Below are 12,500 nucleotides of genomic sequence, written 5' to 3' on the forward strand. Positions count from 1 at the left end.
TAGATAAATCGTAAAGAAACAATATTATTTTCATCTTAAATTGTTCAATTCCAGCGAAATCTAGTTTTCCATTGGGCTTGAGTTGCACCACCCATAAGGTCGACGGTGTGGATTTCCACCAATTACGATCAATAACAGCTTTAAATGTCTGTACTCCCTCCCCCCCCCCCCCCCCCCTTTCCCCCTCTCCCCTCGTCCCCACACCTCATGTTCATTTTTCGTAAACTGTTTTTTGTCTGTCCGTGATTAGAACTACTGTTCTAAGTTGCCATAAGTACACAGTGCTACAATTTGTCCAAGCGCCAGGGATGACCGAAGTCATTCGAGCACCGGTATGGGTCGCTTTAGTATATATATATATCACTTATAAGGGTAAAATGCGAGCCACACAAGAGGGTAAACCTCGCACGACGAGGCCATAAGGAGTATCCAAAGTATCTGGAGGTTAAGTTGGGCCTCAACCTTACTTACAGTACAACAGTTTTCTGAGGAAGCGGATAAGATAAACCCAGGAACAGCGGCCCTTGCACTATGCTATATTTTCCACTTCGGAGTCCTGCGCTCCGGTAAGGGGTAGAGGCAAGAACGTTGAGAATGTCAATGCAAAACTTAGAAAGTCCATGCACAAAGTGTCGGGGGTTAACGCTTGCCTGGTGCTGGCAACAGGAAATAGAAAGGATAAGTGGGGCAAGGTCTCTCAGACGCATAATGAACGGTGCCCTTCGTGTGGACCGGATTAAGTTTCGGCAACCCTTGTGTCAAGTAACTGTAGAACGCGCTTACGTCTCAATGCGAAACTGGCTCAATGCGACCGTTGAATTGTTTATTTTCAAACCTAGATGTTAAGCTATCTTGTGTTGAGAACCCCTCTCGGTCGTCCTATAAACATTACTCATCGTGATATATAAACCCATGGCAGGCCGCAAATCGTCACTTGCTATTCTTGATCGCACAATGCAGGGTTGGTTGTGTTAGAAACGTTCGGGGCCGGAAAATATCAAGGCATAGTGCAGGTTACTGAACTGTGTAAGTCCGCAAAGGGGTGACCAAAAAGAAAAAGAAAAAAAAAACAAAAAAAAAAAAAAAAAAAAAAAAAAAACAACTCATAGCATAGGAAAGGCCGATCTATGCAATGTCAGTCCGATCTAAACGAGATAGTTAAAATCATAGTCGATTTGTTCCTATGTATATGGGTCCCAATAAATTATAACACAGAGGAGGCCAAAAGATCACATCTCCATAAAAGAGTGTGATAATATATATTTGGCTGCCATAAAACTTGTCCGGTCAAATCTCTATCCAGACACATATGGATAGTAATAGGTCTTGTGTGTCAAGTTCGTTTGAGAAGCACGGTTGTTCTCAACATTTGGTGGATCGTGATCGGTCAAGAGTGAAGAAATACCCCTACTACACATCTTCTTAAAAGGGAAGCCATACCAACGCCTCTACAAGAGACGGAGGAGAAAACCCGAGAAAAGAACAAGAGAAGATTTATTTGTGTGTATTGTATTGTCTTTGTGTGTTACCAAATTGGTACGTTTTATTGTCAAACTCCGTTTTTATTTTGACAATCTCTTATTTTTAAAATAAAGTTGCAATTTAATTAAATCAGCAGACTTGTTTAATAATTTAAAGCTATACTTTTGTGGGGACCTTTTGTAATATCATCAATCCGTTTGTAGTTGGAAATATATTTCTATCTTAATGTCATACAACTAGTGACACCTTGTACTTAGCTACTTTGACTCCGGCTGGGTTTGTACTTACGAGATGGAAGTCGGCTTTGAAAAAACGGTTCCCTCGTGGGGCCCGAGTCGTCGTCTTTAGACAATTAATGTGAGAAAAGTTGGCAGGCTTCTGTACCAGCAAGAGGAGACATTGAGTGGCTGCAAACAGACTAAGGTCCACAACCTGTCTAGTCGCATCAATGGGGCATTTCATTATTTGCGGCTATGTGGTTTAGTGGTATGCCACTCGCTTTCGGATCGGAAGGTCCTGCGCATAGTTGAGTCCTTTAAAAAGGCTATTCACTCACATTCTCTCACCGTATTCAGGTGTAAAATGAGTACCTGGCCGTTAACAGCGTTGTATCTGTCGGAAAAAAATTACAATATCGCCTAACAGGAGCCATGTCCCGTTCTACATGTTACCTGTTATATTGGTCAGGGACCGATTTTAAAGCGCTATGAGCACGTTTAGTGGATATTGCTCTATATAAAAGCTCAAGATTTGTATCTCCCATTTGTAGACGTTGAGTCAAAGATCCTGAAACCGCAGTGCATCTTGTTTAGCGCTGAATTGTGACATGGCTGCCGATAGTGATTTCGCCGCCTGGATAACGTAGTGAGGAGCCCGGGATAACCAACGCCATTCGGGTACCGGGTTGGATCGCCATTCAGTCATATGCTCTGTGGATCGTTCATGGCACCTGCGTATCGGCTTGAAATCCGGGATGGCCTAATGACTGTCAACCGGAATGACACCTTTGCCCCAAGCATCTCACCAACGTCAAAGCGGTGATCCATTAGTGAACGTCCACCCTGGCACTATGCTATTCCACCGTGGAGTATTGCACTCCTGTGTGGGGTAGGAGATAGAACGTTGAGTAGTTTGATGTAAAACTATGCAAGTTCACGCAGTGTCGGGACGCTGGCAACAACGCCTAGAGAATGGGAGACTATTACAACTGACAGGCTTAATAAAATCGAGAGAGGTTGTGGGGAAACCCCTCTCAAGCGCATGATGCTCGGCGCCCCAGTTTCGAGCCGAATAAGTCCTGGCAACCCTTGTACGTTGCTTCCTGACTTCGGACAGGTATACGTAATGGAAGTCGGCTTGGACGAATTCAATCCATCGAGGGAGCCGGGATCGGGATGTCCACTCCTCGAAACTGGGGGAGAAGAGGCCGGGCTTCTGTACTGCAAGAGGAAGCACTGGGTGGCGGCGAATCGATTTCGGTAGAGAACATGCCTTACGGTAGCGGCGCTTCATCAGTGGAGACTTTCCAACTGTCCCACATGTAAGCATTGTGGACAAGAGCCCGAAACCACAGAGCATCTAGTCAAGCGTTGCGTTGTGACGAAGCTTCCGGGCGGAGTCGCGATCGTACACGAATGCGGCGATGAATTTGCGACCTGGAAGATCATCATGACATAGTAGTAGTGTAACGCCATTAGAAGCTGCTGCTGTCGTTTGGATAGGTCGTCTTATTCTTGTAATTATACGATTAGATGCTAATGCCTTAAGTAAAGCACTTCTTAAGCCAAACCAGGCGATTTGCATAACGCTACACAGCTCGACAGGCATGTTTCGAGTCTTGAACCGGTTATATCGAAGCTCTAAAGATAAAATGATATCATTCTTCCACGATGCTCCTCGTTCTTCCACTTGTTTTTCGAGGATCCTTCTCCCGATCCCCAGCCCCTCTATGTTTTCTCAATTTTCATTGGCGGGGTCTAATAATTGAGGACTATCTGGGGCATGAATAACTATTCAGTAACTACTAATACACATGATCGTCTTCAATTTTTATCAACTCCAAGCTAGACACTGGCTTCATTGATATTCTTTATTTCAGATAAATTTTAGAGCGAAGCGTCCCTATCGTCACTATAAGAATAATCTCGATCAGTATAACATGAAATAAGTGACACGAGTAAATCTCCTTATCCCATAACCAGTGGCGATACTTTAATTTGACCAATACCTTTATTCACCCAACTTACTTATTACAGGCATCAATAGTATAGATCTTTCTCGTGAAGTTCCCACTATCTGTGGAAGGGTTCAACCAAGTAATGTCTGCACATACCGATATGTAGGCATCACCGTCATCGGTGACGATCAGGTCTTTAGAGATATATGTGCGCTCTATCATCATCTAATAGACATGTACAAAAAAGGATATTTTTTTCATAAATCATTAAACAATCTTTTGACTTTAAATATTGAATACCGCGAAAGAAAATATTTAGAGTGAAAAGACAAATGACTTGAAAGATGATTTTTATGATATTTCAAAAAAGATTTATCAAATGTTACCATATTGTATTATATCACGGTAAGGTAGCCTAAATGATGGAAATCGAATCTATAGTGAAAAAAATATATGAAAGTGACGAATTTGCATGCTATAAATAGAAGAATTGAAATTCACATTTCAGGATCTGCTAAACTCAGGGTTTTTACTGAAATGAGGCGGCGGTGGCAAATTAATATTGATAGTAGTAATAGTAGTAGTAGTAGTAGTAGTAGTAATAGTAGTAGTAGTAGTAGTAGTAGTAGTAGTAGTAGTAGAAGTAGTAGCAGCAGCAGCAGTAGTAGTAGTAGTAGTAGTAGTAGTAGTAGTAGTAGTAGTAGTAGTTAGTAGTAGTAGTAGTAGTAGTGTAGTAGTAGTAGTAGTAGTAGTAGTAGTAGTAGTATAGTAGTAGTAGTAGAAGAAGTAGTAGTAGTAACGATAGTAATAATAATAATAATAATAATAATAATAATAATAATAATAATAATAATAATAATAATAATAATAATAATAATAATAATAATAATAAACAAAAACAATATTGAGGACGAGATGAAGAGAGTCCCAAAGAAATGGTTAGTTGCTGAGAGGAAAGTTGTGGCATGGGAGTATCAGAAGATATGAAATTACACAATCAACATTGTTTTTGAGTGGACAGGACATCATATAATTTGTCTGAAAAACAATTGAGAATTTCTGTTAAGAAGGACATTGTTGAAAGGGTGGTGAAGATTTTAAATGCTTTGGCCAGTAAATGGGAGCATGGAACATTTGAAGCTGCCTCTACATGGCAAAGGCTAGCGACAGACATAACACATGTGCATGGTGTCCCTTATTTGACTTTGATTGGCTGTGGGCCAAGTAGATTTGCTATAAGGAGGAAACTAAGGAATGAGACAACGCGATTAGTTTGTGAACAACTCCACAGTGTTGTCTTGGAGCTAGATGCACTGGGTGAACTATTGAGTGACAATGGCCCCTGCATCAAGACCGGTGATATGACCACGTTCTTGAATAAGACAGAGGTTGAGCTGCGCCTACCGCTCGAGGGTAACGAAATTGCTGAGAGAAATCACAGAACGATTTAAAGGATAGCTGCTAGGTCGGGGAAGTCTGTCCAGGAGATGGTATATTGGTGTAATCAATCTCCTACAGCAACCGATGTTGTGTACGCTAACAAAGCATACTCGTATTCAACAAAATTGCCTTCTCAGCGAACAAAGGAAGAAAGGGATGACAGAAACGATTGGAACGGGACCAATTGAGTCGTGTCTACGTAAAAACGGCAAACGCACGGTGTGACACACGATGGAACGTGGCGAAGTGACAAAGATTGTGTCAGATGTGGTATTGGAAGTAGATGGGATAAAATTGTCGGGTGAGTTTTACGCTTGGTTGAGGCGAACAAAGAACCCGTAGATGTGAATTCTGATAAAGAAGGGTGGGAGATGTGTGTGTGTGTGTGTGTTTGTGAGTAGGAGAGCGGGAAGAGTTATATTGGCAATTGCCTACAAATAAACTTTTTAATCTTGTAAAAAAAAAAAAATAATGCATTTGCGCAAGCGATACGCGAGGTGTGTCCTGGGACAGTCCTGTCCTAGTGCGGAACCCCTTTTGAATAGAAGTTTTCTCCAGTGGGACAGGACAAATTTGTCCTGGGACAGTTTTGTCTTATTGCGGAAGGAGTCTTTTTCCCAGGACACACCTGCGCGAATGCATTATTATTATTTTTTTTACAAGATTCAAAATTTTATTTGTAGGCAATTGCCAATATAACTCATACAAGAATATAATATTTTCATCAACAAATCAAGTAAATAAAATCAATAATAAACCAAGTCAAACAATGATAGTAATAATGATAATAATAATAATAATAATAATAATAATAATAATAATAATAATAATAATAATAATAATAATAATAATAATAATAATAATAATAATAATAATTAAGGATGAAAAAGGGAATTTTAATTTTCTAAATTTTAAACTGTTATCTATCTGCTCAACGCTACAGAAACATGGATAAGTTCCGGATTTATAAGCTTAGGAGGCAAGATGGCCCATGGTTAGCGCGTTGTACTCTGGACTCAGAGGTTCTGTGTTCGATTCCGACCGAAGCCAATTTGTACTTTCTAGAGCAGGAAAATTTACTCCAATCTCTCACTCCATTCAGGTGTAAAAGAGTACCTGTCAAGCTGGGATAGTAATCTGCGATAGACTAGCGTCCTGTTCAAAGATTTTCAAACAAATACGTTAATTGTCCGCTTCACGCTATTGAAACCGGAATAACTCCTGCACCATTGGCTACAAGGCTCTAAAGAACTTAATTTGTCTTACAATGAGTCCAAGTGGCTCAGAAGGACTTACTTAAAAATGTTTTCATTGAGAATTCCCGAAATAAATAACGATGAAGATAATTGATCCCACAAGTTACCGAATAGATGTGCGACCGATTTTAGACACGTTGCTGCTGTGTCACAAAGTGTGACACTTCTTAAATTATATTTATAAACATATGTTTTTAAATTGCCGAAAATGTTTATGTTGCTATGCCTTCTGTACGTGGTTTCATCACATAGAATTATTTTTTGAATTGTTCTTGCTTTTTTATATTCAAAATTGAAATAAATAAATAAATTATAACTGTGAAATTGAATGTAAGCTTCAGTTTAATATTCGAAAACACATAAAATGGACGTTTCGGGTCTCCCCTTCATCAACAACACATGATGAATTAAAAACTACAGACGAATGAGATAATGTGGTGTGGCGTTGTTAAGATGCATAAACAAAAACATTGATGGGCAGGATATTGTATGCTACTTTGTGTAACAATGACTATCCCGCACAAATCTTTGGGCCTCTTTTTCGCTCACGAAGTGCCCTAAATCGCGTCAAAATATGGGACGTGTTATGATATATGTGTGTGAGTAATTGGATAGTAAATATACAGGGGACCACTTAAATGTAAAGATTACCTAGATATTAATATTGTACGGAATCACTTCAATATAAAAGCGAAAGTAGAATCTTTGTTATTGTTTACTTCCTCTTATGTAAAACCGTTAGTTGAATAAAGTTATTGATATCATCCCAAAGTGTTATCCAGTTAATCCAAATATTTATATCACATCAAACATCACAACATGGTGTCAAGAAGGTCAAGTAACAACTAAGAAAGAAAAGTACAATCTTATTTACTCAGAAATTCAATCAGTCGAAGGCTGTGCATGAGATGCGAGAAGATATTGAAGAATTGTCATTTGAATGCGTTTCAATTGAATCAATAAAACAAGCAACAAACAAAAGAGACGAAGTCTTTGCAAAGATCAATGTCGACCTTCCAGATTACCAGACATCTCACACAACTCTCAAAGTTAAAATCGACACAGGGGCACAAGGAAATGCCTTACCACTGAGACTGTACAAGAGAATGTTTCCCAAACAATTAGACAACAATGGAAACCCAAATTCTCTCACACCATCACAAAAGGTATTGACAGGATATGGTGGACATAAAATCAAACAATTTGGCACATGTATAATAGACTGCAACTACAATAACATACGGCACAGTGCATTGTTTTATGTCACAGAAGATGCAGGGTCTGCAATAATGGGCTACCATCAGCAGAATCATTGGAACTTGTTACGATGAACTGCGTGATAAAGCGAGAAACAATGATACAAAATTAAGAAGAGCTGATAGATCAGTACCCAGATGTTTTTGATGGCATAGGAAAATTTAAAGGCCAGTATAAAATCCATCTCGACCACAATATGCCTCCAGTCATTCATGCCCAACGGAAAATACCAATTGCTCTCAAAGAAAGAATAAAAAAGGAGCTAGACGAAATGTGCCAAACGAACATTATAACAAAAGTAGCAGAAGGAGAGCCCACAAGCTGGGTTAACAGTCTCGTTTATAGAGAAAAGGCCAATGGCAGATTAAGACTATGTCTAGATCCCAAAGACCTAAATAAAGCCATTAAAAGAGAACATTATGTCACACCTACATTAGAAGAAATACTACCTAAACTAAGCGGTGCAAAGTTCTTTTCGATCCTTGATGCCAAATGTGGATATTGGAACATTGAGTTAGACAACCAATCAAGTTACTTAACAACATTCAATACTCCTTTTGGCCGCTACAGATTTCTGAGAATGCCTTTTGGTCTAAAAATGAGCCAAGACATTTTCCAGCACAAGATTGATCAGACTTTTGAAGGTTGTCAATGTGTTATTGGCATAAGCGATGACATAGTTGTGTTTGGAAAAGATGAAGCTGAACATAATACAAATCTTAAGAAAATGATACAACAATGTAAAGCCACAGGTCTCAAACTAAATCCAGACAAATGTAAAATAAAACAAAAAGAAATAAAATTTTATGGAAGAATATGTACTGAAGATGGCGCTAAACCTGACCCAGACAAAGTATCTGCATTACAAAACATGAAGTCACCTCAAAACAAACAAGAATTACAATCCTTTTTAGGACTTACAACATATATGAGCAATTTCATCAAGAATGCCAGTGATCTGACAGCCCCCCTCCGTGATCTTATCAAGAAAGATCAGGTATTTGCTTGGAATGCCAGCCATGAAACAGCTTTCAACAAAATCAAACAAACTATCTCAGACCATACAACGTTGGCATACTTTGATAATAGAAAACCTATAACAGTTCAAGTTGATGCCTCAATGAAAGGGTTAGGTGCCACACTAATGCAAAATGGTCAACCTGTAGCTTTTGCTAGCAAAGCCTTATCAGATGAAGAAAGCCGTTATGCAAACATTGAGAGAGAGTTACTTGCTGTTGTCTGTGGGTGCGAAAGATTCCATACTTATCTATACGGACAAACCTTCATTGTAGAGAGTGACCACAAACCACTAAGTACCATCCAATTGAAGAATTTCAAAGCAGCACCACCCCGACTACAAAGAATGTTACTCCGAATACAGCCATACGACCTCACAATAAAATACATTCCTGGCCAAGAAATGAAAGTAGCAGATGTATTATCAAGACTTTCATCTGAAACAAATAATCAAATTAAAGACATGGATGTCAAAATACACCAAGTTATGACAGAATTTAGTAACAACATCTTACAAAGAATACGCGAAGAAACCGCGAAAGATTATGAATTAAACGCTCTGAAAGAAATAGTATACACAGGATGGCCAGAAACTATACAAGAAACCACTATGTTAACAAAACCCTACTGGAACTACAGAGATGAAATTGGTCTCGAAGAAGGCTTACTCTTAAAAAGCCGAAGAATTATCATCCCAAAATCAATGAAACATGAAATACTGAGTAAATTACACGAGCCTCACTAGGGAATCGAAAAAACCAAGTTACGCGCTCGAACCTCAGTATTCTGGAGAAACATTAACCAAGATATTGAAAATATCACCAAATCATGCCGAATCTGTCAATCACTCCAACCAACTCAACAGAAAGAGCCACTAATACAGACAGAGATACCTCCTGGTCCATGGCACACTATTGGGACAGACCTCTTCTATTTGAAAGGAGATGAATACTTACTTATTTCCGACTACTTTTCAAAATTCCCCTTTGTACGGAAAATACCAAAAGGTCAAAGCACCAGTCAGAAAATAACAAATCTAACCAAACAAATTATCAGTGAACATGGCATACCAGTTGTCATAAGATCAGATAATGGTCCACACTTCAGTGGAAATGCTTACAAACAATTCGTTAAATCTTTTGGGATCCGACATGAAACCAGCTCTCCTCATTACCCTAGAAGTAATGGATTCATCGAAAGCCAAGTTAAACTAGTCAAACGAACATTATTAAAATCACTTGAAACTAATTCTGATCCCTTTCTATCGATGATTGCTCTCCGTTCCAATTGATAACAACACACCATCTCCTGGTCAAATCTTATTCAATCGAACATTGGCCGATGGTCTCCCCCGTAAACCCACCAAACCAACAAACATACAACCGACAATTAAAAGTCTCGAACAACGTAAAGAACAACAAGCGCTCTACTACAACAAAGCAACACGCCCACTACAAACTCTTAGCAACGACCAACCAATCGTTTACCAAAACAAATCAACAAACGGATGGGAATCTGGTAAGATAATCAACCAAGACAATCATCCCAGATCATACATTGTCCTATCTAACAAAGGGCAAAATATTCGTCGCAACCGAAACCATCTCCGAGATGTACCATTCTACGACAAGCCAAAGACAAGCAACGCGCCTCTTACTGAACCACAAAGCTACCAACGTAACTCTGAGGCTGAAAAATCTACGAATACGATGGTCGAGCTCCCATGCTCACCATCGTCTGAACAGCCAGTGCACGAGCGCACCTCTGTTCGTGGTGACAACGTGTCTCCACAGGAACACCCCACATCTCAAACTCAAACATTCACTACTAGAAGTGGACGCAGTGTTAGAAAACCCATAAAGTACACAATGTAGTTAGGCATGGCCAATTGTTAGGGATGTGAAATCAAACTGAAGATTAATGGCGTCCACACATACACACAAAAACAACGCTAGCGCAACCTAGACACTAGATAAAACTACTAGAGCTAACAAATATGTGCGGTAGTATAGTTGCACATATCTCTTAGTGTGTGGTTAGTTAGGCACATATTACATATTACTATTACATGAATTCAAAAATGATTACCTGACAAGACAGAAACAATATATGATGTGAACTAATCTTGAGAACATTAATCCAGTGGATTGGCACAAATAGAATAGAATCCATAACAAATTGAACTTTATGATATGTACTTAGGTCATTTATATAATAGTGTACTAATAGAAATAATGTAATGACATAATGATTTTAAACCCCTTGAATTATTGATCTAAAACTAAATTACTCCTATTTCCATGGATATTTCTGTGTGTATGTTAATCTTAGTAATTCTTCATAACTAATATTAAGTCAAAATTCATTCTTCTAAAGAAGAGGGATGTTATGATATATGTGTGTGCGTAATTGGATAGTAAATATACAGGGGACCACTTAAATGTAAAGATTACCTAGATATTAATATTGAACGGAATCACTTCAATATAAAAGGGAAAATAGAATCTTTGTTATTGTTTACTTCCTCTTATGTAAAACCGTTAGTTGAATAAAGTTGTTGATATCATCCCAAAGTGTTATCCAGTTAATCCAAATATTTATATCACATCAAATATCACAACAGGACGAAGCCGTTTCGTATATGCTATTGAAAAAAATTAATTACGACGCTGTTTATCGATGAATATGACTGAAAGTTGGCACACAGTTAGAAAAAAGGTCATTTTAGATTATGTCAAGCGACAAAACTCGTGCAATTACCAGAAGACCGTTAAAGATAGATTTTTACTCTTTGGAGTAAAATATTTCTAAAACTACCGGGCGTGGAGGTTTTGTCGCTGACAAGGTAATACATGAACATTTCTTCTTTTTGGTTGCAAAATTTCATATGAATATGACGAGTACTTTTCCCGTACTTTACAAAACACCATCCTAATTTGCTCTTCAAGTTTCAATCTTTTAATCCACTTATTACGCAAGATACAACTAAAGGTCGAAAAAAAAATGCCGAAAAAGCGTCCAATATTTTCGCGTTTTTTTTCCTCTTTGCGGGTCATCCAAATAAATGACACCTTTGAAACTGCATAACTTGTTTATTTATGAATGGATTTTCAAATTTAAAAAAAAAACATTTTTACTCAGTGGAGATAGGGCTTTGATTTTAGACAAAAATTTTCCTCAAAAAGAGAAAAAAACATTTTTCATAGTCATTGCTACTTTGTGAGGAAGCGCGAATTAAAACAGAGCAATAGAAATTTATAAAAGGTGCGTACTTAATTATATCAAAAGAGGGGAGGCGGGAAGGAACTGTGTAATGCAGTATAGAAAGTGAAATAAAATAAAGTATGGACTATTGTTGGAAAATAAATACAATGGAATTGGAAATAAATACAAAATATAAGGGATGTAGGTATTAATATTAGTGGCATTAGCAGCAGCAGAAGCAACAGTAGAAATAGTAGTAGTAGTAGTAGTAGTAGTAGTAGTAGTAGTAGTAGTAGTAGTAGTAGTATGTAGTAGTAGTAGTAATAGTAGTAGTAGTAGTAGTAGTAGTAGTAGTAGTAGTAGTAGTAGTAGCAGCAGCAGTAGTAGTAGTAGTAGTAGTAGTAGTAGTAGTAGTAGTAGTAGTAGTAGTAGTAGTAGTAGTAGTAGTAGTAGTAGTAGTAGGGATGCAGAAAATAAAGACAGGCATTTCAATTTTGACACGGCGCCGCCAAGTCTGGAACTTTTTTGTCCTAGTGAGGAAGGCTGCTATATTTTTCTACTATCACAAACGATATGAACACAGTCCTGTCCTAGTGCTGAAGGGGTATTAGTATTTCACTCATCTATTACAGCTATACGAGTGATGTCTTTTGACGTATTTAGCAACC

At 38.3% G+C, this 12,500-nt stretch overlaps 1 protein-coding gene across 2 annotated transcripts in view; it reads right to left on the reverse strand.

Moving 5' to 3' along the window:
- LOC144978914 (bacillolysin-like) overlaps positions 1-12,500 on the reverse strand; it is a 51,687-nt gene that overhangs the window by 24,488 nt on the left and 14,699 nt on the right. For both annotated transcript variants that reach the window (XM_078925529.1, XM_078925537.1), the window contains exon 5: positions 3,729-3,883. In XM_078925529.1, the coding sequence (XP_078781655.1) occupies positions 3,729-3,883 (155 nt within the window). The remainder of the gene's footprint in view (positions 1-3,728; positions 3,884-12,500) is intronic.

Source organism: Berghia stephanieae, chromosome 1, assembly GCF_034508935.2.
Source record: "Berghia stephanieae isolate SIO BIC M18660-M18661 chromosome 1, UCSD_Bste_1.3, whole genome shotgun sequence".
In the NCBI taxonomy this organism is placed as follows: Eukaryota; Metazoa; Mollusca; class Gastropoda; order Nudibranchia; family Aeolidiidae; genus Berghia; species Berghia stephanieae.